We start from the raw sequence: 24,476 nt of genomic DNA on the forward strand, positions 1-24,476 counted from the left end.
GTTGGACAAAATTTGGGGTTGGTGAGTCTAGAGTCAAGCGACCTTCAAGACGGCGACCTTCAACCAAGATTAGGCTGATAAAAGGGGTGAGCTTTGTAGCGGAAAAATACTCTAGCCTAGGCCGTACCTACTTGTACGAGGACCTATAAAATAATTTTATTAATTCGGCTCCAACTCGCTCATTTGAAGTTCGGCTGGTTTACTCGATTTACTCATTCATGCAAGCGAGTATTCATTGTATTATTGTATATTCCAAGTGTTATCAACGGGGGCATTCTGATATATACCTTTTATAATAAACTTTTAGGGTATTACCAGGTATTACCAGACATGGTCGGGTTGTAGGCATTCTTAATGAATATGAACATCTGAAACTTATTGCTTCCATTAGTCATTTTTGACTTGAAAGGCACCTGAATCATTTAATTAATCACATTTAAGCAGACTTAATTCCTAATGCCCACACATACCAACCCAGCGGGAGTTGGAGCAAATCACGTTAAATGGGACGTTGCCACCGGTCTACGTGACCTAATCCTGGTGCATTCCAGATCAGGCTCGTGAAGGAATCAGACCGCACATAGATCTGCCCCACAAGGACAACTACAACAACGGCATTAAGCACCACATATAGTTCATCAAAACAGACAAGCCTCATTCCAATGAAGTCGCCGTCGACGGGCCAGGACAACAGCAGGACAACAACTGCACCGTCTTCTCCGAGAGCCCTCGCTGCCGGGAAGCATTCATCAGTATTTGCGTCACGCAGCGCCCAAAGGGCTGAGGCTTACGCTGAAGCTAAACCTGCCGGCTGGGGACTGCGAACAGCCTGTTGTGGATGTATGTTGACATTTCAATGACAGTTGCGAAAATTGTGAAAATGAGTTCGGCTGCCATTTTCCGCTGCGGTTTCCACTTTCCACTTTTTCCGCGCAGCCTTTGTAAATTTATGCAATTTGATTATCGCGGACAGATTGTCGTGGGTGACTTAAATGCTTGGTCTGCTTTCGGCCTTAATGCAGTCGGCACATTGTTACTCGAGGTTCTACCCGACTGTGTCATACTCTGTTCGCAGTGTAATTACCAATAGAAACCCTTCTCTAAGCTTGATACTCTAGGAAATACTCTAGGAAATCCCCCCACTAGCCTCCAACTTTAAAGGACATCAATCATAACTTGAGGCTATTCCCTGTTTCAACAGAAAGACGAACGGATAGCAGGCACGACATTGCAAGTCACCAATATACTCACTTTCCTTTGTGTACAAAGGGTATATTGGCCGTGTATGTGAACCATATTGATACAGACTTGACATAACAATCATAGGCAACATGAGTCGCAAATCTTACATCTTCTCCGTTAAGAGGTTCGTAATATTGTGACGACACATTAAAGAAAAAAAATTTATTTACAAGCGCAATAAGTTGTTTGTGCGTTAAAGCTGAATGGCGGGCTCGATATGAGGTAACTTTACGTTGTCGCTGCAGGGCTGCCCCAAAATATCCTCCAGCATGCGATTCAAGGACTCCGAGCCCAGCGCATAGCCTGCCTTGTCCACGGCGCCAATCAATAGCGTTTGGTTTTCCAAGCTCTTATCGTCGCTACTAAGAATATTTTGCAATGCCGCGTTTATCTGCTCAGATCCCATTATGTATGGCTTTTCCAGTTCAGTCTGAACTGCCGATGTTTCCATACCACCTGCCATGGGAGACCTGTGCTCTTCATTGGCTATTTTCCAAACGCGCATCGATTGTGTGCCTAACAGCAGACCTGCACAAACGCCTATCAGCCACTCGAAAACCGGCTTCATAGTTCCAAAATTTTAAATGTAAAGCATAAAGTTTTTGTATATTGTATTATTTCCTTGTATGTATGTGTGTGTAGCCTACTTATAAAAAGCAATTTCTATATTAGTATATCTTGTACCTCGGAGTCTGTACTTTTTTTACCGTTTCAAAGTTCAAAAGCGGTGGATCGGGTTGGTCTGCAAACGCAAAATCAAGCAAAAAAAAAAAAACAGAGTTCAATTACCAAAGCAAGCAACAACAAATCAGCTGCAAAACAAGAACAGAACGCGAGAAACACCATTTTTTTCGTCTTCCGTATTGATCACCAAGATGCTTGTGTGCGATAACGAAGACATAGGAAACTTAGTGCAAAGAAAAGGGACAAATAATGCCACTGTGTTTTTTGCGGGTTTCTCTGTCTTTCCTGGAAGGCAGCGCTTAGAAACAACAACCACACGATTTTTGTTCTAATGTTGTTGCAGAACCGCGTCCCGGCGCAAGTAGGTAGAAAATTCGAATGCCAGCAGGCCATGGCATTCAAATCAAAAATTATGACGTCACATTTCAGAGTTTTATTTCTTGTGTTGTTTACCATATATTTATATCTTTGCAATGTGAATTTAAATAATTTATTAATAGGGTCTTTTATAATTATTAATTTATTTAAAAATTTACTAATTAACTGTTCACAATAATCGCACACAGGGAGCCTTCAGCTGTGACGTCACAAGTGCAATAGAATGTTGCAATCTTCTTAAATTCATAAACTTCCCTTGGCTTGGCAGACACATACATGCATATTTACACCTAAATGTGTGAGTTGAGACACACTTTGATACTCTTTCCTTTTATAGAAATGGTATATTATGTTTAAAGAAAACAATTATTATTGATTGTACTGATAGTTGCACACTAAATACGAAATTATATTATATTAATATTACGAAATTATATATATTTAGAAAACACAACTTCCCTTGGAGACATTTTGTTTTACGCCTAAGATATCGCACAAGCGACTGGTAGTTCGGATAGAATATCCCATTATATGAATTTCGTCAAAGTTTCTTGTAAAGAACTGAGTCTTTAGTGGGGTTAGTTTACTATTGATTTTGTAAGTATACCACACATACCTTCACGTTCAATTTAAACTTTAAAAAAGGAAGACTGTCAAGGAGTGCATACTTTTTGGATGAATATAAAAAATACTGTAGTAAGATCAAGGGAGGTAATCAATTTATTTTTATTTAACCCATTAATTTATCTATATTTATAACTTTACGAGAAACACCGACAACAAGATCGTCTTTGCAGTGCAGATAGACCAGAATCAGAAATTGTGTGTGAGTATTATTTGTTGTTCTAATTTTAGATTTTAGAGCTCTTGTGGTAGTATTATCGGGTTTATTGTTACCAGGTTGCCGGACATTTTTAGCAAGCCGATGCGATATTTCCATATTTCGTATCGATATTTATTAATAAATTTAAATTCTGTTGTAAATTTTGTAATTTTATATATCAATAAATATATATTCGCCCACTGATAAACCCGGCAAATATATATAAAGTACAACCTTTTGTTAAGCTATTTTTTGTTACTTGTTGTTTATTCAAAATGTTATTCGACGAAATGTATTGTATATATATTCCATATTCCTTTATTAGGTATTATCATTTTGACCAATCCGGCTATTTTTGAGTTTATCTTACATATGCGGAAAATCTTATAACCACCGAAATATTATTTTTCTAGTCCTTTTAAAATCAGATTATAAGTACCATACATACATTTTTTTATTATAAAGTTTATTTATCAAATAATTATTCTCTTATTATTGCTATATTAATTCTTATTATTCTATACTAACTATTTTAAAAGCAACAGAAAACATAAAACAATCGATTGCTTTAAAATGCTTGTGCATATCTTAAAACAAGTTGGCAGGGTATTGTGGAATATGCTGGATTGCTAGAAGAAATTAAAGGGTGCAATTTATTCATTGTTATTTAAGAGCCCGGGAATGAAGAAAATAGAAAACCAGGTAAATGAGGCTTTCACAAAAACATAGGATTTGCAAAAAACCAGTTTTCGTTACCCTTCTTTTACTGGTTTGAAAGGAAATGGTGTCAAACGCAGGTACTACATTTGGTAGCGTCGCGTAGCAATACGTTTCGTCGCTGCGAGCGCAGCTATAAAAGCATCGTCATTCTGGTGGTTTCTCGCATTTCCCTTTGAAAAGTCGTGCTGAATGGACGTGTGTTTTTAAACGTTCTGTGTCTGGAAAGTTGTATAACCAGATAGTGATTTAGCGCGCTGGCTAACTATTCAGCAGCAAAAAAAGGTGTGTTTGTGTGTGTGTGTGTATAAAAAGAAAATTTTTGTAAAGCGTCGTACAAAATGGTTGCATATTATGATGATTCAGATGGTGTTGAGCAGCCCAAAACGTTGACATATTGGGTTCGAAATTTTCGCATGAAGCGCATGCAAATGCGTCGCAAATTGCGGGGCTCTGGAAGCCTGCGCGTTAACGCCATTTTGTCAACGGCGCTTTTCCAAGCTGAGCATGAACTGCGCAGGAAACAGCAAGAACGATTCAGTCGTTGGCTCGACGTCCAAACGAAATTAATTCCACACAGCAATACGCACGAAAGCAACTTCGACGAAAAATTTCATCATGCCTGTGACGTCGATGTGGAGAAAGAGACGGCCGAATGCGAACGACGCAATATTGAAAATAGCTTGTGGAGAAGCGAGCTAAGTGGCCTCGACAGATTTTTGAGCAGTTTAAGCAGCAGCAGCAGCAATAAAAACAACAATAACATAAGCCAGTGCGCCATTGCTGTGAACAGTTAGTTAAAAAGAGACAACCCTATAGCACTTGGGTATTGGAGAAGTGTGTTTAAGCTTAAAATGTCGTGAACAACTTGTTTTTCATTTCTTTGATTTGATAATTTGTTAAATTAGTTTTATTACGAAAGAAATTTCTCATTTGCAGTCGCAAAACGTGTGCAAACCTGTTATACATACATAGATTGTAAAGAAAAATGTGAAGGCTGTGAAGAGTGTGATATGAAGAGGACGAGCAAATGGCCTTCGTAAGCGAATAGTGTGAGTCATGGGAGACTGCCGTATGTCAACGCTCACCAGAAAGAAGCCTTTGGTCCGGAATTCACACTCGGTTTGTAATTTATCCTATCAATTAGTTGTAACTTAGTTAATACTCTCTTTCCGGAAGTAGCGAACATTTCCTAGTAAGCAAAAAATAATTTTTAATAGTTGCTAACTGAGGGTTGCATCGCACAAAGGCACGAATACCTGCATATGTGTGTATATTAACGACGCCATTTTGGTTTGTGTGTATACATAAATGCTTGTGTGCATGCATGTGCGTAGGTATACTGACAAGGCTATTGCTTAACGGAAAAGACGCAGTTGCGTGTGCATACATACGTATACATATATTCATATAATATATGTGTGTATGTACATGCCTTTGTTCTCTTTTCTGTACATAAGTATATCTTGTATGAATCTGTCTGCTATTTTTACGTATTAACAACAGTGCGTCCGCTTGTATGATTCATATTGAATCGAAAAATAGTTAAAAGAATTTTGAGGTTAAACTTTCACACATACTGCCATGATTAGCATGTTGCGAAAAACTGTATATAGAAAAACTACTTGGAACTGATTAATATATATGTATGTTAACATAAATAAAACTATACTTGATGTAATTTTGAAATCAGTGTTGCCTTTATTATTTGCACTTATAAATCACTTTGTCGTAAACATATTCCTCTATAATAGATTTTGTTTTACAGTTTTCCTGCTCCTCGAAACGTTAATGGCAACGATGAGGAGGAACGGAACACTTGACAAACTACCGCATCAAGAAAGAAATCGAACCGACACACAAACCAACCAATCGATGGGCAAATCGTCGGTACCTACCATCGCGCGTCAGTCAATAATCGTTTCAAAGAATTTCGTTTCTATAACTGAGTGAGTCTTCACGTCTGTCCGTCTTCCGTCAACCACAATGGCAGCGACTTGCAAGCCAGCCGATCCTACACAGTTCGCAGCGGCAGCAGCAGCAGCAGCAAACACCACCGAGTCTCCCTTGCCCAAAATGCCAGATGAAGCTGACAAGTAAAATGGGGACAAGGCGGAATTGCGCGCGGCAGCAGCAGCAGCAGCAGCTTTAGCTCAACAGCAAGCAAACACGTGTGTGCCTTATGCCTTCTGGTCGGTTACCATCACAACTATCACTACCTACTCTACATAAAGCGGTCAGCAGTTGCTGACGGCGCATCCACCACCAACCCACACAGATATCTCTGCATACACGCTCGGTATTCGTATATCAGCTGCGAACGCAAAAACAATTACTTTTTAAAACAGATTTACAGCACAAGGAGCGCGAAAGAAAGCATCCATCAACGTCGTCATCATTGGAATTTCTCTTAAATTACACAGTTATCTTGAAGGTCTGACATCGTCAACGTCTTCCTCTTCACTTTGGGTTCGTCGTATTTTCATCTCTTTTCTTCGCTTTATTCTGGTGGCACGTAAGCCGTATCGAATTTTTCTCCTTGAATAACTCTTGAATTACAGTCATAATTGCAAAGCAGTCGGTTCTTGCACAAGTCTACAGATTGATAGAGGAGTCATAATCGAGCACACTTGCGTTTTATGAGTCTATGCGTCGCTCATTATAGGAAGAAGTTTGAAATTTTAACCCAAAATTGTTACGCATAAATACGTGGGCTTCAATTTTTTTGTAGCGATGCGTCACAGTTGAACAGTGCCTGTGAGCGTCGGATTTCATCAGCGGGACCTCGCATCCTTTCTAGGCTTTGCACTCATGGGGTGTCGAGAGTGGAAGATCAACCACAGAGTGTCGTCTACCGTTTAACAAGCAAGCAATATGGATGCACCCAAACTTTATCCTATTGTCTAGGAAAAAGACTATTTTTCGTTTATTATATTTTTAGAGAAGCGGCGCAGTTGAACGGTGCCTGCGTGCGTCTGTAAGGAAGTTATCAAGAAAATATGTCGATGAGATATCGCAACCATCAAATTTCCTATCAAATCATTGCAATTTTTGTGGGCTGCTCAATGTCAGTACGCCAGGAGCACAAGTCGAGATAATCAAATGGCAAAGCGTAACTCGTTTGTTATTCTTAACATGCACAAAATGTTGCGTTTGTTTCTCTTTTAGAATATTGAGCCCATGATATAGATGCGCACAATCACAAACGATACACAATGTCTGTTGAAAAAGAGCTGAAACCATGAAACTAATTACAATCTTTGCCGGATCGGATAGCGTAACTTTTACATTTAGTACTCTAATAATTTGGCTCTTGTAGCCAACTACAAACTATGATCGTACACTTGTTTATGATTTCCAGCCATGGACTGGCTGCACAGCCTATATCTAACGAGAGCGAGGTGGATTTGTTATCCTGCACGTAATGTTCGGAGGATCCTGTTCAGAACTATATAGCAGAGAGAATCAAACGAGAAAAGCGTAAATTTTGAGCTTATCCACACAAAAACATATCTTTTTGTATTTTATAGCAATATGACGCAGTTGAACTGTGCCTGCGCATATTGGAATTAGTTAGACCCATAAATTGGGCAATACTTGTAAGAGTTCAGCGAGGAAGCGTCATCTTAAAGGATTTTCACGTAAACTATTCGAATTTCCCTGTGCACAAATCTTCCTTTTTCGTATCTTGTAGCTATAGATAACCACAGTTGAATGTGCCTGCGCATATCTGTCGGTAGCTGCTTCCCAATGATAAAAGGGCAAAAAGGGACCGTTTCGGCGAAGAAATCAAGATTTGGTTCTTTACCGGTGGAAACCAACCCTCTATAATCGTCAACTGCAAAAACGGATTTGTTACTTTTACTTTTTCTTCCCCTAGCTTATTTTCTAAGCATATGTATTAATTGCAGTGGTTGCGTTTTTGGTTGATGTTCGGATGTTCAAAAACACACATTAACTCCAATGAATACCTGTAGCAAAATTTGTTGAGGCAATGGGAATCAAATGCCAACTTGAAAGCAATAAAATACACCGATACGAACCGAATTCCAACATCTATGTCGATAAACCGAACTTTTGTCAAGGTCAGCCCGACACTGAATACATCTTGAATTGCTTAAACCTGTTTTACAGCCAAGTGAAAAGACGATACTGAGTACTCGAATAATACCTTCAGAAAGGCAGCAAACACAGCATCTTTTTTAGAGCGAGGATAATAGGCCTGCCCCCCACGTCTGTCACTTCGGATTCAAGTCAAAGCGTGAGACATTTGTGTTCGCTTATTATTTGCTTTGCACTTTCACTTTTGCAGCGATGCTTTGCTTGTGCGCATATACTTTTTACTGCCAATTGCGTTTTTGGGACCGGTCTGGAAGCGACCGATGTACACAAACAAACCACCTTTTCTCCATCTCCAAACTACTACTAGCTATCACACTGCAAAATCGTTAAAGGGAATCAAGAACGATACATCAAGTTCATCCAGCTAGGCAAATCGTCAAGCAATGCCAGCACCAACACCACCACCACAACAACAAAATATGTTACAGCTGCCTTGATGGCCAGAGAGTCGCAGATCTCTAAATAGATCGATCGATCGCTCGCTCACAACGTACAATGTACAATTAACGTTTTTACATTACAGAAAACGTAAGCTGCAAAATAATGGCTGTGTTGGGTGGTTGGCGCTCTGGCGCCACACAGACAGATCCTGCACTCACAACCCATCCACTTGAGCGGAGCCAGACTCTGTTCTCTCTCCGCCGAGGAGGCATCACAGCCTAGCTCGGCCAGGCCAGCCTGGGTCAGCTCAGCCAGCAGCACGTAATGCATTGCACCGCATAGAAATATGCGCTCGGTCCGCGCTAAAGGGAAACAAATGCGTTTGGACCGAGACCCGCCACACCACAAAAACACCAGCAGTCGCTCAAGAGGCGAGCTGATGTGTTGTCGTTGTTATCGGGCAGCTGCCTGCAAGTACGCTACGTCATGGTCGCATCAGCGTCGCCGCCGCCGCCGCAAGTTTCCTCGCATCCAGCATTTTGTGTGTGTGCACATCATGTATGTATTTGTAGTATGTAGTAGAAGCAGTTGAGCCAGCTATAACGACCCGACCTATGGAGCTCGTGGCTTATCGCAAAAGGGAACCAAATGCGACTAGTATTCAAGCAGCAGAACGAAGAGCTGTGCAGCAACAGCAGCAGCAGCAGTCGAGGCAGACAGACGGCGGCTTTCAATGGGCAGAGAAGACGGCGGTGGTATTCGAAATCAACTGGTTTTATAAACTGTTGCAAATTATCCGCTCATTCTCACTCCACTTCCTAGGTAGCACACATGTTTTAACAGAAAACTCCGGTTATCAAAATCCATCGCAAAGGGAATCAAATGCGATTAGTGTTCGATGACGAAGAAGCTAGCTAGTCAGACCAGCTCTACGCTACGCTACGCTTCGATCTGCCAGTTGAGCGCTTAACTCCTGGTGCACCGATCAACATTCCGCAAAAGGGAATCAATTGCGAGGTGGTACTGCAGCAACGCACGCACACACACACACGCACACAGACACCCACCCACACACATTCACGCACACATGCGGAATTTCCTGTTATGTGGGGCAGTCCAACACGTCCCACTTGGCCCAAAGAGCATCCAAATGCGATTAAGAGCAGCAGAAAGCAGGCAGGCGGCAGGCAGGGAAACGATGCCCGCAGCGAAAGAGATCTACTTGTTGTCGTCGTCATCATCATTGTTCATGTTGTTGTTGTTAGTGGTGTGTATACATTTTTTCAGGTAAATTCCAACCCAGCCGACTAGGACAGTTGTCTGTCGGTCTGCCCAGCACACGTACTACACGTCAAGTTGTTCTCGAAGGGAATCCATGAGACGCGCGCTACATCTGCATACGACATGTTATTTTTCAATGTATTTTTTTTTTTTTGTTTTTTTCTTCTAAGTTTATTATGTACTTACATGATCATACAATTAAGTATGTATCTTCCTATAGAGGCAATCCTCTAACTCCGGGCTGTTTGAACGAAACTCTTCTGGCCATGGGCCGTAGTCTACCAAGAATGAATGTTTATTGTACAGCCCATGTAAATGTGCTATGACATGTTACTTTGTAAACAATTGTATAAGCCCAATCTTGGTATTGTAAGACGATTGTATTGTTATAATTGTAAAACTTTGACATGTACATATTTGTGTATGGCTTAAGAAACGTAAAAGGGACTCGTTCATTGAAGAATTCGACTGACGAGGACCCCCTGATGTTCAACCCACCCATCCCTTAATATGAGAGTGAAGGAGCGACTTGCAAGAGGCTACTCCATTGCGCTCTTAAGGCGGGCCTGGCCAAGACACATATGTATCCATCTCCAGGGGCTTGCGGTGGTGCTGTACGCGAGCGGCAGAGGGGACAATCAACCGTTCAAATTGGCTGGCAGAACTAGCTTCAACTGTGCGAACTCTTGATTACCTGGTCGTCGATTCGCCAACCACCATTCCATGAGCTGAGATTGAATCTTTCGGCCTTACTAATTTTTCGACTCTGATGTCGCATCATCGCTTCAAATCCCTAAAACTTTAAAATCAGCCATTTCCTGTCGTAAGAGGTGGAGCTGCAGCTGACCAAAAACCATCCGTTACGGCATCGACGCTTCATGGCAAGAGAGATCTGCACTGGAGGTCTTCGTGTTAGTAACTTCACATCTTAGCACGTCCTGTCGATCTAACACCTATGGCTTGTTGGGAACATTTCATCTACTATGTCACTGCATCCAGTCCGAGGCTAATAGACAGATCCACAGATTTACTGCCAGCTACAACTCTACTACTACTAATATTCAGAAAGCAACCAACACATCATTCTCATCGACACGTACGCCCGCACAAATCATTTTTGGCTTCGTCCGCTGACTAGGACACACCACACATGGGATAGTTTTTCGGCCCCAAGATAAAACTTGAAAATCGATTTTCTTCGCATCGACAACACACACATATTCCCCCTATATTAGGGCCCGCTGGCAGCTATAGGATCCTACTCAGATCGTTTTCTTCTTGTCTTCTGCTACTCGACCCACTCTAAGGCCAACGATGAGGCCGTTCGTTTCTGATGTTTTCTCAAAGGACTTCGTTTCTGGCGATTAGGATTTTTTGAAGGATTGCAAATGTTTTCTAAAACTTCGGACAATTGGGCACAATTTGAATACGTTCACAAACTGACGGCGGCGAGGGATAATAGTAAATATTTTGACAGCAGCGTGGGATTATACCAAAAATGACGGCAGCGGGGGATACCAAATTGAAAGAACAGCGTGGGATTCTCTTTCGTTTTCTACGTGGGACTTTTAGGGCTTCGGTTAGGAGATGTCGCTAGGTACAAGGCTTCTATTATTAGGACAACTGGGAAGGGGAGCCCATTCGGATAACCATATAACTTGATGTCAAGAGGAGAATCGCATTGACTGCGGCGTGGGAGCATTGACATTTGACTGCGGCGTAGGAACATTGACCTTTGACTGCAGCGAGGGACATTATCGGTGACTGCGGCGAGGGAGTTACGGACGGCTGCGTGGGAGGAGTGCACTTGACGGCGGCGAGGGAGCTCGAGACGGCGGCGTGGGAGTTCCGGACGGCGGCGAGGGATCACTTGACTGCGGCGAGGGATTATTCTTCGTTTCGTCGGCTTTGTTTTCTCTATGATCATCGTCGGTATTCCCATGAGGCGCAATTTAAGCAAAATTCATACGTTCAAAGCTGATATACAACTTACATTTTGAAAGCTATGTGCAAGCTAAACAAGCGTCATCCATATAGAACCGTATTGCCTTAGTTGTTAATTAAACATCAATAACCCGCACCCTTGACCTAATAACCTCATGACTGGAGCCTATCATCATTCCAATCAATATTTATTGTATATAAACATGTTCCTGGAATACCGGAAAGCAATTTAACACGATGATCCAGATAATCCCAATGCCAGATGTCCATAAACGGATTATCTGCAGAATAAATATGATTTTTTGAAAAAAGAAATTCGACTCGTCTTTATTTAAAGTGTTGCTTTATTTTAAATTGTGTTGTGTTTGATTCTACCAAAGCTTGAAAAGTTTCCCGTAGGGATAGGTGCCATTGGACAATCCACCTTTGGCATAGGTAAAATTGCCATGTGTCGTGCCATTTGAGAACGGGCCGAATCCATATGTGCCACTGGGTTGGAATTGACCCGAACCGACGAAGTTGTCATGGAAGCCTATGTTTGGCTGCTGAGCTGTTCCCTGGTAAGGTGCTCCGTACTGAGGACTGCTATGCAAGGGCTGCACAACTCGCGTCTCATTGAATCTTGGTCGGGTACTATTAAATCCCGGACCAACCCAGGGCTGATAGTTCGTCGCCGGCTTCACATGCGTCGAGTTCGAGCGTCGAAGATTCGTATGGAAGTTTCGTGCAAAGGATCTAGTCTCAAGGTTAAGACATCCAAACAGCAGAGCTGCAGTTAAAGAGATTCGAGAGGTTAGGGCAAACCTAGCAGATGCGTGCAAATTTTGAGAAAAATAAGCTAACCCATGCTTAGAACCAGCTGATAAGATTTGAACATCTTGATAACAAATTTCGCAACTCCCGCTAGCTCGTGTGGTATACGCCTCGGAATTCTAAATGAAACTGAAGACGGTTGCAAACAGCAGCCACAGCTTATCAGCCTTGGGCATTAATCATTTGTATACCCTGTACGCAAGAAACGGGTAAGAATGAATTAATCGATAAATATAACAATTTCGTACAAAATCTGATGTGTAGCGTAGGAGGAGGAAGTTGTTGAGGCAGGCTTACAGGGTGTATTTTGAAAATGATAACCCGAATGGTAACTTTTAGACTACCTCAAAACATTTTTAAAGTTGGGACCATCAAATATTTGATATCCAAATACATGTATAAATATGTCTCTCCTGACGGAATAGAGAATGGAGTCTTAATAAAGAATAACTTCGGGCTTTCCTGTTTTCTGCTTCAAAGTTCTTCGTTACGTATTAATCTAAACTGATTTAATTCATATTCTTTTTGAAAATCCAGGTGCGTAAGGATACTTTAGTTGTGGTCACAGGGTATCGCATAGGTGACTACTTTATTAAAACAATTATGCCAGCTGTTTGTAAATATGTACAATGTTTAAACAAAAAGTTTGCGCTTATCAATATCACAAGTGTTGTTCCCGAACATGCTTATTTTTTTCCTAAGAAAGCTATATAATTAAAGTCTTAAAACAGATTTTTATAGTCTGCTCAGAAAGTGAAGAAGAGTATTTCGCTCTACGGCTCTTTCGTCTTGAAGGCATGACTAACCCTGCCTGTCACGTATACCACTGCGAGCAGGGTATTGCACAGTCGGTTGCATCCGGCTTATTTCTTATAGTACCATTAAATTACTAGCTCTATGTACACTATGAGTAAGCTGCATTTCAGCCGCGCTGCATGGGAAACAGACCTTGGCAGCTGCCTCGTCGCACAATTCGTATATCTGGAATAATATTTGAGTCAGAAGCTATTCAGACTATTTGTGCAGCACAACTCACCGGCACCGCAGAAGAGAGCGCAGTTAAACTTCTGTTCGTTGAGGTACATTTGCCTGTTGCTCGCACAGATCGGATTATATTCTGGCGTTGTGGGGCAACGACCAAAGCAATCCAGGAATTGTTGCGTCGGAGCCGGCGCTGCAGAGACAAAGGGTGTCATAGTGCCCACCACTGGCTCATTGTTGACCAGCACAAAGTTGCCACCGAGCCGAGCTGTTGGCCTTGTGGTCATTGGAGGCGGACCTGTTGTTGCTGCGAATATTAGGGAATCTTGGGTGGCCACTAGATCGCTGGTGATAAGGGCACAAACCGTTAAGAGCAATGGCTGCAGATAGTAGTTAGACATTTCTGAAATGTATCTGCGAGGCTCTGCTGTTGCACCTGAACTAAACCAAGCAAGTTGGCTTACACTTATAAGACTGAATTAACACGAACTTAAATAGACAAGTGATTTCATGGAACTGGTTTTCCACGATCACTTTCTGGTAAATCCAGTTCGATCAGCTTTAAATTGTATCAGATTGCCCTTAATCGATCGCGATAACACAAAGCGGGACGTTCCCAAAAGCTAAACAGTATTCGATATTTAACTTTATCTATTAGTTAAAATACAAAGGCATTTAAAGTAGGTTGAGAAATCCCCAGTATGCAAAACAACAACATTTGTTAGCCTATAAAAATGACGTTGTATGGTGCGGAAGTTATACGAGGTCCCGGCATAGAGCTCGTGGGCGATAAATACCGCATAGATTGTTCTAGTTTCTGGTAGGGTGCAGTCTTGAAGCCAATGAGAGCTGAAACAGTGAGTCATTTAGACGGTTGGCACAAACACTTGCAACAGCTAAGACTTACAGTTTGAGGTTTGGGGCATAATAGTTGGTTGTTTGGATTCTGATTCTTCGGCCGGCATATTTTGGTCACTCGAGCTCGTATTAAGGGCTCGTTGTAGACACTTGCCCATATGCATGCCACGCCTAGGTCGCCCACAGCGGCAGTTTTCCAAAAGATTCTTTTGCATTTCAGGCGAAATGAACCGCGATTTGCGCTGACTCTCGGGCTCTTCTAAAATAAATAGTATAATGGGGTTTATATCTTATCTAATATAACTTGCTTTACGTACCTAGTATCTTAAGTTTTTCCTCCAGCTGTTTTTCCAGTTCGTCTGGATGATAGAATTTGTTGGTCTCACTCGCAGCAATTCCATTCCAAATATGTGGATAATTTCTGCGCGATTTGTGCTCAATACGGACCACTTCCTTGCTATATGTATGATAAGTTTAATTTATATAATTGCCCTTAATATGCATCTCTTGTACGTACACTCTTCCAACTAGTTTGGTGGGATCCATTTTAATAATCGTCTTCCTGTTGGTTAACAAATGTGTACTTCGAATTTATTTAAATATGCTTCTGTCATTCGAGCATTTTCCATGGCAACGAAATCAACAATTGGGGTGCTATTTTTTCTTCCTTTCACGCTTATCGATTGTAGTTCAAACTTACTGATGATTCCCGCTGAGAATGTGCCAGGATTTTTATATTAATCAGAGGTTAGAAACTCCCATTCCCATGTTCAAAAATCCATATTACGTAATCACAGCCTAAAAGTACTAGTGACTTATTTCAAAATCAGAAAGACTTGTCTTATATTACACTTCCATTCCCATCCAAAAATGTCACAGTTTGAGAGATAGTTTCTTAGGATGGTTGTATAAATACACCTAGCAGACATCTCCGACTCCATGAAAATACAATTTTAATTTCGTGTATACTGTACAAACAGTTCAGATGATTCAATCTGTGGAAACTAGTCTCAAATTTTAAAGTGAGCATCAATCTAAACATAATGAATAATGGTTTCTGAAAGAACTAAATAACATGAATTATCAAAAATAACCTCTTGAGTTCTGATTGTGTTTTTGTTAATGATCGAATATTTTTGTAAGTTTTTGTATTTTTTGGTACTCTCGTTAGGTAGCTATAATTATCAAATACATAATTTATGAGTCTCACACAAATTTTATATAATATTGTTTCAGCATACAAAATTTTGAACTTGAAGCTTTATGTGCCTAACTCTAATTTAACGTTGCTTTTATTTATATTTAAAGTTAGAAAAATGTTTAGATTATATAAAGGCGAAAAGCAGACAGAGTTTTTAATGTTATATTACTGATATACTTTTTATATTTGCGGGACACTTGATCAATGATATTGTTAATTTTAGTTAACGTGAAAGCACACTTGGAACGTACTAAGTTAGTTAAGCTTATGATTGAAACACGGTAAATTTTAAGTTTCAATATTAATAATTTATACTGACGGACAGTGAATTTATCAAATTTATATATTGTAAAAAGCTAATGGAATTATTAAAAAATAGCTTTCACAAGTATTAGTTTCTTAAATATATGCGTGGCGCTTCAGTAAATTTGACAGCTGCAAATGTAAGCTCTTAAATATATACAACGCACTGATTATTTAGATTGCTAATTACAATGCAAGACCGACAGAAGACAGGAAAACAGATACAGTCACACACATTTACACTTTTACTTAAAAGCTAGACAACATTAACTTTAGCCTAATGTAATATATAATATAATATAATATAATAATAGAATAACAGTGCCAATACGCATAATCAACGGTTCTGGCTTCAAAAACAGTTGCCCACTTAGTACAATCTTAATTCTCTTGCATTCTTACGATTGCTCATTTTCTTTTTGTTAGCGCTACATTTTAAATACACGTATATTTATATATTTGTGTATATAAATATATATGCATTAAAATGTGTATTTAAATATATAAACTATTTTTTAAACAGTCCATAGTTTTGGTTTATCATATTGGCATTTTAGCACGCGAGATAATTCATAATTCCTGTTAGATATTCACAAAGGAAAAACCGTCTCACAATATACCATTCGTATAATATTGATAGCCATCGTACAGTTTTGTTGAGAGGCTTTTTAGTGAGTCCTGCACAAGCTGTTCAACCTTGCGTTCCATTTCCTGCTCAGTTAAATTCATATGAAAGCGTTTTCGGAGATTCTGTACTGTGCCGGAACAACCATTCCTAAAGCATGGCAAATGCGCATCTAAAAAAAAAGGAAGACCGTCAAAAATGGCTTTTGGTGCGTTTAATTTTACCTACTGCTTCGCATAATTTCAACAAAGTTTATGATGCGGTCCATGTGCTTGCGCACAGACATCATGCCGACAAGCAGCAGGCGATTGAACTCCCGCCAATGTACGGAGCCTGTGCCTCCCATAACATCGACAAATTCGTGCGTGAGCTTAAAAGGTGACTGCTCGAAACCTGTGAGAGGCAGAATGCAATTAGTATCTTATGTCCAAGCGGTTGTAATTCAAATAGTTACCCAAATTTTTAGGAGATATGCTAAGAATGAAGCCGAAGTCTATATGTATTATATGACCATCCGAATGAAAGAGTATGTTACCATTATGCCTATGGGTTGTAAAAGGCAAGTCGGGCTGTAAGAACAGTTTCAACGTGCGTGTCTGAGACTTACCTGTCCTTAACCTGCAGAAGATAGGATATCAGACAATAAGCCGCACAGCTTGCAACGAAATTCTTTTGGGCTTGTCTGAAGCTTTCGCCTGTGGGTATACCATATTCATCAATAAAATAATCTCGCAAGGATTTGTTCGAATTCTTTTTAATTTGATGCAACGAGACAGTGTTTAGTATAGGCTCAATCAGACCGCTGTCGTTCGACAGGCAAATTATTTTATACGGCCGCACCCACAGATCCACATTTTCTTCCTGCCAAATAATCTTGAACATCTGTCAAAGTTCAATGATATATACAAAGAATTCTCGAAGCTGGCGGAGTGAGTTAATTACCTGCAGAAGCTGCGTGGCCATCAGCTCTTGTCGCAAATCATCACCACACTTGACAATCGCCGAGAACAGTCGCCAGTTCGATAAATGTCCATAGGGGGAGGACTCGCGTATGAGTTTCTCCTTCATATGCCAGGGTTCCTACACGGCAAACAAGTATTAAAGCTGCTTAGGCTAATAAGTATGGTTACGCAAACCTTTAGAACCGCCGCAGATGGATCCTCAGGATCGTTGCTAAAGGACTTTGTGTTCTCGCAGCTCAAATTGTTGCAGTGCCGAGTCCGAACGTCGCCAATGTTAAAGACAATTGGTGGACCTATAATTGAAAAGTTTTTTATTATCAGAGCTTCTTATCAGTGTTTCTATTCGTATATTTTACCCTGATCTCTAGAGTCGCATGAGTCTAATGACATCTGCGAGATGGCGTCCCGCTCGCTGATTTTGCGCATGTTTAAGTATTGCGCGGTGATTTCATCATCTTCCTGTGACCAGACATCATCGGCAAGCAGCTGCAACCCGCCCAATGACAGCAGATTGCTCTGATTCCCACTGCAGCAGCAGCTGTGTACGGCCGGATCGTTGCATCTGCACTCTGCATGCGATTCAGTGCCCTTTTTTCGGCGACAGCTGGACCCATGATGGCTTTCACTACAGCTAGAGATGCGGCTGCAGCTTTGATTTATGCAGACGCCCTCCAAATGTTCCTCGCTCTTGGTGTGCCGTAGCGACGGCATCATCTTCGGTATAAGCGGCGAGGTGTGAATGTCAGGCACTTCCACTACCTCCACATAAATAATGTACGGAGTTTTGTCTTTGGAATTTAGTACAGCAGTCTTTTCCTCTGTGATGCGTATCACATGATGCGGCACATCCGAGTAAAGCGGCAGCCAGACACGAGCGGGCAAATTTTTGTTGATCAGGTTAAGACACATCCGCAGTGCTGAAGTCTTCTCCGCCTTAGAGGGAAGCGAAGTCAGATTCTTGCCCGCATTCATTAGCGCCTTCATGAACTCCTTTTGCGGGGAAGTCTTTGGCGCACCGCAATTGCAGAACGTGTGGTGCCCCAGGAGACCATTAACCTGACCCCGTACCGTTTCAAAACAAGTGCAGCCATTGTCGAAGGCACGTCCTGAGCTCAGATCGCCTAAGCACAGCTTCGCAGGTGCTGCGGGCAGCGTTTGTGTAGTGTATGGCGGCTCCTGGTACAGCCGATGCGTTTTGTTGCCGGAATCTGCGAGCAACACTGTGGCATCGGATTGGGAGCGATGGTGTGTTTTTTTTACGAGAGCAACAGCAGGACTTTGGCTAGATTTGAGTTGATGCTTGCCTTCTTTCTTGGAGAATATCTCCTTCATGAGCGACAGCTTGGACTTGCGGCTTTTACTGCTGCTGCCCAGCGAGTCCACCTGGTGATTATACGCCTCCAAAAGCCACAGACACTTGAGGGAGAAGTCGACCGACTTTCGGCAACGTATGGTGAGGTAGGGATCCAGCACTTCAGCAAGTTCGTCCATTTCAATATACATTACGATTAGCTGCGGTATATAAAGGTCGACTTCCTGGTCGGAAAAGCTAAAGATCTTGTTGCCAATAAAGCTCAGCACGCCTGGCTCCTTTGAGTAGAACAAATAATGCACAGCGAAGTGAATATTGAAAACGGGCGATTCAAAAAACCGCAACAGGCCGCTGGGACCCCGTTCGCTGCTTTGCTGGGCACCAGAAGTGGGCGCATGGTCATTAATGTAATATTTCACTACGCCTGGCACGGGCATCTTCAGTTGATTCACTGAGCTCATGGAGGAGCTCATCGCCAGCGCTGCAGCGTGTTCGGTTTCAGTTTTTGCAACCGGCAACCGCAACTTCAGTGTGCGCTTCTTAATCTGCATACTTGTTGAATTATCCAACGTGGGGGCAGTTCTAATGGCGTCTGTTGCCGTTTCAGTTGCAGGAGCATCGGTTGTACCAGCTGCTTTCCTGCTGGAATTGGAGCTGAGTAGGCTGAAGAACTCTTTCCTTTTAGAAACGTCTGTAGGGGACTTGGCCGCATCCAGGGAGATTGACACTCCGCTGTTGGGCGTGGTGGATATCGCAGATAAAGCGTCCTGCGGCTCGCCAGTCTTTTGCTTGACTGCATTCTTCTTCTCGTGGTTCTCAATTATGCTCTGGGCCGTGCGGAAAATTGCATTCTTGGTGGCACCGAAAAAGTTCTTAAAGAGCACTTGGTCGCTTTTACTGTTCTCAGTGGGAGTGGCTATTGGTGTGGGTGTTGCATCTGGGGTCTTTGCGGGCGTAGTTGCTGCTGTTGCCGTAATATTGTTAGACGACGCTTGTGATTTGGACGATGGCACGTGGTCCTCCTCATGCTCGTCTAGCACCGGTTCTATCTCATTGGGTGCTGTTCCGAGCTCCAAGTTAATGGCCGCCTGGGACATGTTCATTACGCGATAACGCAGTCGATCATCCCCATCGCGCGGTTTCTGATCTTGCCCCTCTGCTGACGAAAAGGTGCAAGCATCCGATTCTATTGGATTGTAGGCCACTTCGGTAAACTTCGCTTCCACAAAGTCGATGCATTTCTTGGCTCCCGCTTCCGCATTGGCATCCATTGCGCCCAAATTGAGCGCCTCATGAGAGTGGCCTATGCGACTAAGGGATATTTGCTCCGACTCCGAGCCACATAGAATGCCTGACAGACGAAGGGTGAGGATGGAGAAGGGGAGTATAAATTATTATGCTTACATATGGTCCATTAAAAAAGGGAAACTTAGCTTCACATATGACAACTTTATCCATGATAAACTATAACTCATATGCAAATAATTTCCCAAAATATTTTGTATACTTCCCCACCTGAATCGTCGGATCCCAGGCTAGTCAGATCCTCGCGCTTTTTGCTGCTGCCTGCACTGCTGCAACTGTTGCTGCTGCTGTTACAGCCACTTATGTCATCGATCATGTCCTGTCTGTCCTTGGCCAACTCGTTCGGTTTGCTTTGATTTTGCACCGCTGGACAGGCATCATCTGCAGCAGGGAAAGATCAGTATTAAAGCTTCGCTGTCAACCGACTGAAACTACTCACCAACTAAGCTGGGTATATGCTCGTTTTGCGGCGGATCCGTTCCTGAACAGTCAGAGGCGACAAGCTCTGCATTGGGAGCACCAGTGAGGGCTGGATTTGGTGGGTAGGTGGCAAGTGCGGTCGTAATATTGGCTGAGGTTGTGTCAATCTTCGAGCACATATTGGCGTTGAGTTTTGATGGTTGTGAGCAAAATATTGCCTCACCTTCTGCATTGGGCGAGGCCATCTCCACCTGGAAATGTCATAATATTCAATAAACTTTAACACGCTAGCAAAAGCTTGTTTAATTCAAGTTAAATGAAAAAGACACAAGTAAGAATGTTGCAGTCCGAGAACATCTTTGGATATGTGTGTTGGGAGATATCCACATAGCATTATATTCTTTATACGACTTTATATTCCAATTCCAAATCGCCTTTATACGGACAGATAGGCGGGCAGGAAGACATATGGACATTGCACTAACCTAATGGAATCTTTCAACTTTGAGAACGAGTATGCAAATCCAGAATTTAACCTGATTTAGCTTAAAGCTTTACTGCAGCAGAAACGGAGAACAAAGCTCCCTCGCGCTATCGCTATCTCTCTCCCTCTCTCTTTGAAATGAATTTAATAAATTAATAATTTAATAGTAAATAAAAACGATCAAATAAAAGAATAAGAATAACAATTGGAGGTTCTGAAGGTTTATATTTAAGGCTTAACTAATAGTAAAAAATCGAATTTATGAAATTGAAAAAAAGTGAATCCTAAAATTTAAAGCGTTGATGGAAAAAGTATAACTTAATTTTAATTTTCTATATGTTATTGCCGCTTCTGATAACCCGGAATATACAAAAATAGCAAATTGGAAAAAAATGTGAACAATAAAAAAGCGATAAAAACAGACTGTGTATATACAGTACCTTTGTATGTATGTGTAAACTCATACGCAAGCACACTCGCACACACACACAGGTTGTATACGTGCACACATGTGTTTGTATGTGGACACGAAAGATGTTCAAGTTCACCAATGTCATTTTTTTTCTTTAGTATTGAAGGCCGTGTGGATCGCTGCATCCGCTGTTGCCAAATTTACTCACCTCGGGTATGCGCTGCAGAGCGCTGTCGAGGCTTCGGTTGCGATGATGTTGCGTGTGGTTGATGCGTGTGCTGCTCACCTGAGCAACAGGCGCCAGCAATATGCCCATCGATCTGCAAAGGTAGGTAAATAAGTCAAATTAAAAGACAATTGCTTTCAAACAAAAATCGATATGGTTTCGTCAGCAGTTGCACAAGTGCAATCAATGCAAAACAATAAGCGAGCGAGCGAGCACAAATACACACACACACACACACACACACACAAATCTGCAAATACTTATGTACGTATATATGAGCACTCACACCATACATTTACATACATACATACATATGTGTGTGTGTGGATAGGAATGTTAACGTAATTACTGTTTTTCTACGATTTCATGCGTGCAGTGTAGAGCTAAGCTGAGCAAGTGAAATTATCAATGTTTAGAAGGTAAATAACAAAACAGAAAGCACAATAAAAGTATGACAGTAAGAAGAAAATATAAACCACACAAGAGCCAATGAGGGCGAGAGCAACAGGTGCTCGTAACGAATAGATTCAGTGTGAACTTCTATTTAACTGTTGCTGTTAGCACCATTTTCCATATGCTAAGCTAACAGTCATGTTGATTATAATTAATGTTAGTATGCACTGTAACTGTTAACATATGCTTGAGAAAGTTGCAAGAAAACTATTTCAGAATAACTGACTAAGAGAACGTTGAACCTAGCGCCAAGCTACCGTTACAATACATACATACACACACATTTACACACTTTGTGCAGTGACTCAATTTTTTTCCTTAACTCACACAAGTGCATTCGTGGATAACTAATTTTAAGGGCCAATTGTGTTTATATACCAAAGACAATATAGACACTGTTTATATTTATTTTATAATATCCATGGCTATACTATAACAAGAGTGATTTAGTCGGGAGTGCCAGACTAGGAGAACCTCGCGCCGAGCTGATGTCACAAATTCTAGTTTCCTTTCACACACACACACACACACACATGCACAAAATGGCATAAAACAAACGGAGCTTTGTGCGCATTTGACGCTGCGACTGCGCTGCTTCTTCCCTTAGCTGCCCACAATGCAAATTCCTTTTACGATTTACTTCCGATCTTAAGACAATTTTTGGGGTATAAATAAATGCATAAAAACATACCGAAGTCATTCATATATAATATTCTGGATCAGTGCATACTATATGAGAGTATGTATATAAACCTCTCGAAGCTGGAAGTGCTCAAAAACCAGGATTTCGATATCGATTTTAGGGCAAGTTATCGATTAACCTGCGCTCAAATTTGTAAGTGTCTAGCTCTTATACCTTCTGCAAACATGTTTAAGCCTATTGCATATATTTGCAAAGAAACTATTTGACCCTTTTTACCCATTTTTAATGGGTCCAGGGCATATTGTAGCTTACCTGTAATCTAGGCTTAAGTTCCTTTCGTGCTTTAAAATGCTTTTTGCTGTTATGCCGCTCGCTTGGGTCCCGGCAAATTCAACTGTTGTTGGAACCACGCTCAGGTTCGGACGCCCGTGCACGGAGGGCATAGATTGATTAAGTCCACGGGTTAGGCGCGGCCCGGTTGAGCGTACGTGCTTCGGCGTGCTTGCCGCTGAGCTATTGGATAGTCTTGAATTCGTGGAGTGGGTGATACAGTTGCTGCTCACGCTACGGCTTTGTATGCAGAGAGGTAGTGAAACGGGCGGGGTATTTGAGAAATGAGTCATATAATCTCCATGGCCTTTTGACATAGCAGTGTGTGCCAGCCGCATCTGGAAGCTACCGTCTTCAGTTGAGGTGCACTCAACACGGTGTTCGTCAGAGATTTCGCCAGGATTGCTGCTCCAAAGGGAGCAGGTCTGGAGTTTTGCGACTGCCGTCGTGGGACTTTGCACTACGGTGCTGTTGCTGTATTCGCTCGAGCTGCTGGTACTGATGCAGGCAACCGTCGAGTTATCCGAATCATCATCGTCATCTGGCAACGGAACTGGGCTGACTGACAGCGGATTAGGGCTTATGATGGTGTGGTTCGCCTTGCCGTTCATATTATCATTAGAGTGCCCTTTCACACAGGACAATCGCACTAAAGCGGGCGCACAGTAATCAACAGTATCAGTGCTTGCGGCAGCTGAATCCACGGCCGGATGATAAACATTGCCAATGTCCTCGGCAACTACGACAACATGGAGCCTCGGCTCAATGACAGTCTCGGGTATTGGCAGACGGCATTGACACACATCGCTTGGAGCCCGTGGGTTCGATTTGGTAGCGCCAAGGATAGCTAGGTCGCCGTTTTGCATACAGTCTGGTGTTGGAACATTAGACCCAGCCGAGACTGTTGTTGAGCAGGGCGTGTTGCTCCTCTTGATTTTAAATGGTGAGATGACGGAGTTCATTTTAAGATTGCATAGGTTTTGTTTTTTGGTTCAGAGCGGAAGTGTTCCTCCTTGATACTTCTTGCTATATTCAGTTCCTTTCGCCAGCTTCGTCCGCATTATAAATTGGGCCATTTTAGGCTGAGGTTGTTTATTGTGGGCAGCCATAGATTTATAAGCTTTGCCGAATATTTAGCATTGATTTACCGAGTATGCGAGTGAAATAATCAGGTGCCCTGCAATCTACAAAGAAAATTGTGAGTTTAATAAAACTGTATGGACTATGAACGTGTTACTTGAATTAGAGCTGTTTCTTTCGATTTCTGACCCTGCTCTCGTTTCCAATTCATTTGTCTTATGTGTGCTTATATTCATTTCTAGTTCGAAATAATAACAGATCCTTTTGTGCTAGATTTGTAGCTCAGCTAGTCGCATAGTCTCGGACCTTAAATTAGTTTTCGCCAATGAATTAACAGATAAAAACAAAACTGCATACCACAGATTGTTAATTTTAATCGCAAGTGTTGGGAACAAAGAGCTGGTGCTAGTGATGGTAAAAACAAATCGGAGCATCAAAGTATCGAAAATCGATGAGTGCTCAGCATGAGTCAAGTGTTATCTCTATATAACGGAAC

At 41.8% G+C, this 24,476-nt stretch overlaps 6 protein-coding genes and 1 long non-coding RNA gene across 9 annotated transcripts; 2 read left to right on the plus strand and 5 right to left on the minus strand.

Moving 5' to 3' along the window:
* Positions 1–1,377: 1,377 nt before the first annotated feature.
* LOC115760057 lies at positions 1,378–1,874 on the minus strand. The gene has a single exon (XM_030701235.1). The coding sequence runs from the start codon at positions 1,808–1,810 to the stop codon at positions 1,436–1,438; it is 375 nt and encodes a 124-aa protein (XP_030557095.1). The 5' UTR covers positions 1,811–1,874; the 3' UTR covers positions 1,378–1,435.
* A 2,150-nt stretch (positions 1,875–4,024) lies between these two features.
* Positions 4,025–10,690, plus strand: LOC115760248. The gene is made up of 3 exons (XR_004017586.1): positions 4,025–4,129; positions 4,784–4,966; positions 5,613–10,690. It is a non-coding gene; the product is annotated as an uncharacterized LOC115760248 (long non-coding RNA).
* On the plus strand, positions 4,136–4,777 carry LOC115760244. The gene has a single exon (XM_030701500.1). It carries the CDS (start codon positions 4,186–4,188, stop codon positions 4,639–4,641), a length of 456 nt encoding a protein of 151 aa, XP_030557360.1. The 5' UTR covers positions 4,136–4,185; the 3' UTR covers positions 4,642–4,777.
* Positions 10,691–10,897: 207 nt separating the features above from the next.
* LOC115760245 lies at positions 10,898–12,514 on the minus strand. The gene is made up of 2 exons (XM_030701501.1): positions 12,416–12,514; positions 10,898–12,341 (listed from the first exon to the last, which is right to left on the minus strand). Exons 1-2 carry the CDS (start codon positions 12,447–12,449, stop codon positions 11,944–11,946), a joined length of 432 nt encoding a protein of 143 aa, XP_030557361.1. The 5' UTR covers positions 12,450–12,514; the 3' UTR covers positions 10,898–11,943.
* A 700-nt stretch (positions 12,515–13,214) lies between these two features.
* LOC115760247 lies at positions 13,215–13,812 on the minus strand. 2 transcript variants are annotated; one of them, XM_030701503.1, is made up of 3 exons: positions 13,732–13,812; positions 13,422–13,673; positions 13,215–13,366 (listed from the first exon to the last, which is right to left on the minus strand). In XM_030701503.1, exons 2-3 carry the CDS (start codon positions 13,651–13,653, stop codon positions 13,308–13,310), a joined length of 291 nt encoding a protein of 96 aa, XP_030557363.1. In that variant the 5' UTR covers positions 13,654–13,673; positions 13,732–13,812; the 3' UTR covers positions 13,215–13,307. The 2 variants fall into 2 exon arrangements, with proteins under 2 accessions (XP_030557363.1, XP_030557362.1); XM_030701502.1 differs by having other exon boundaries at positions 13,422–13,781.
* A 263-nt stretch (positions 13,813–14,075) lies between these two features.
* On the minus strand, positions 14,076–14,880 carry LOC115760243. Of its 2 annotated transcripts, none has more exons than XM_030701499.1 (4): positions 14,742–14,880; positions 14,542–14,681; positions 14,274–14,480; positions 14,076–14,215 (listed from the first exon to the last, which is right to left on the minus strand). In XM_030701499.1, exons 1-4 carry the CDS (start codon positions 14,768–14,770, stop codon positions 14,088–14,090), a joined length of 504 nt encoding a protein of 167 aa, XP_030557359.1. In that variant the 5' UTR covers positions 14,771–14,880; the 3' UTR covers positions 14,076–14,087. The 2 variants fall into 2 exon arrangements, with proteins under 2 accessions (XP_030557359.1, XP_030557358.1); XM_030701498.1 differs by having other exon boundaries at positions 14,274–14,483.
* A 34-nt stretch (positions 14,881–14,914) lies between these two features.
* On the minus strand, positions 14,915–24,341 carry LOC115760249. Its single transcript, XM_030701505.1, is given in 12 exon segments — positions 14,915–16,525; positions 16,582–16,746; positions 16,808–16,896; positions 16,961–17,235; positions 17,296–17,433; positions 17,490–17,608; positions 17,672–19,978; positions 20,143–20,341; positions 20,376–20,603; positions 21,457–21,568; positions 22,883–24,084; positions 24,138–24,341. Coding segments are annotated over 11 exon segments (4,800 nt in total). The 5' UTR covers positions 23,863–24,084; positions 24,138–24,341; the 3' UTR covers positions 14,915–16,337.
* Positions 24,342–24,476: the final 135 nt, after the last annotated feature.

Source organism: Drosophila novamexicana, unplaced genomic scaffold (genome assembly GCF_003285875.2).
Source record: "Drosophila novamexicana strain 15010-1031.04,08,12 unplaced genomic scaffold, DnovRS2.1 tig00000387-arrow-pilon, whole genome shotgun sequence".
Taxonomy (NCBI): Eukaryota; Metazoa; Arthropoda; class Insecta; order Diptera; family Drosophilidae; genus Drosophila; species Drosophila novamexicana.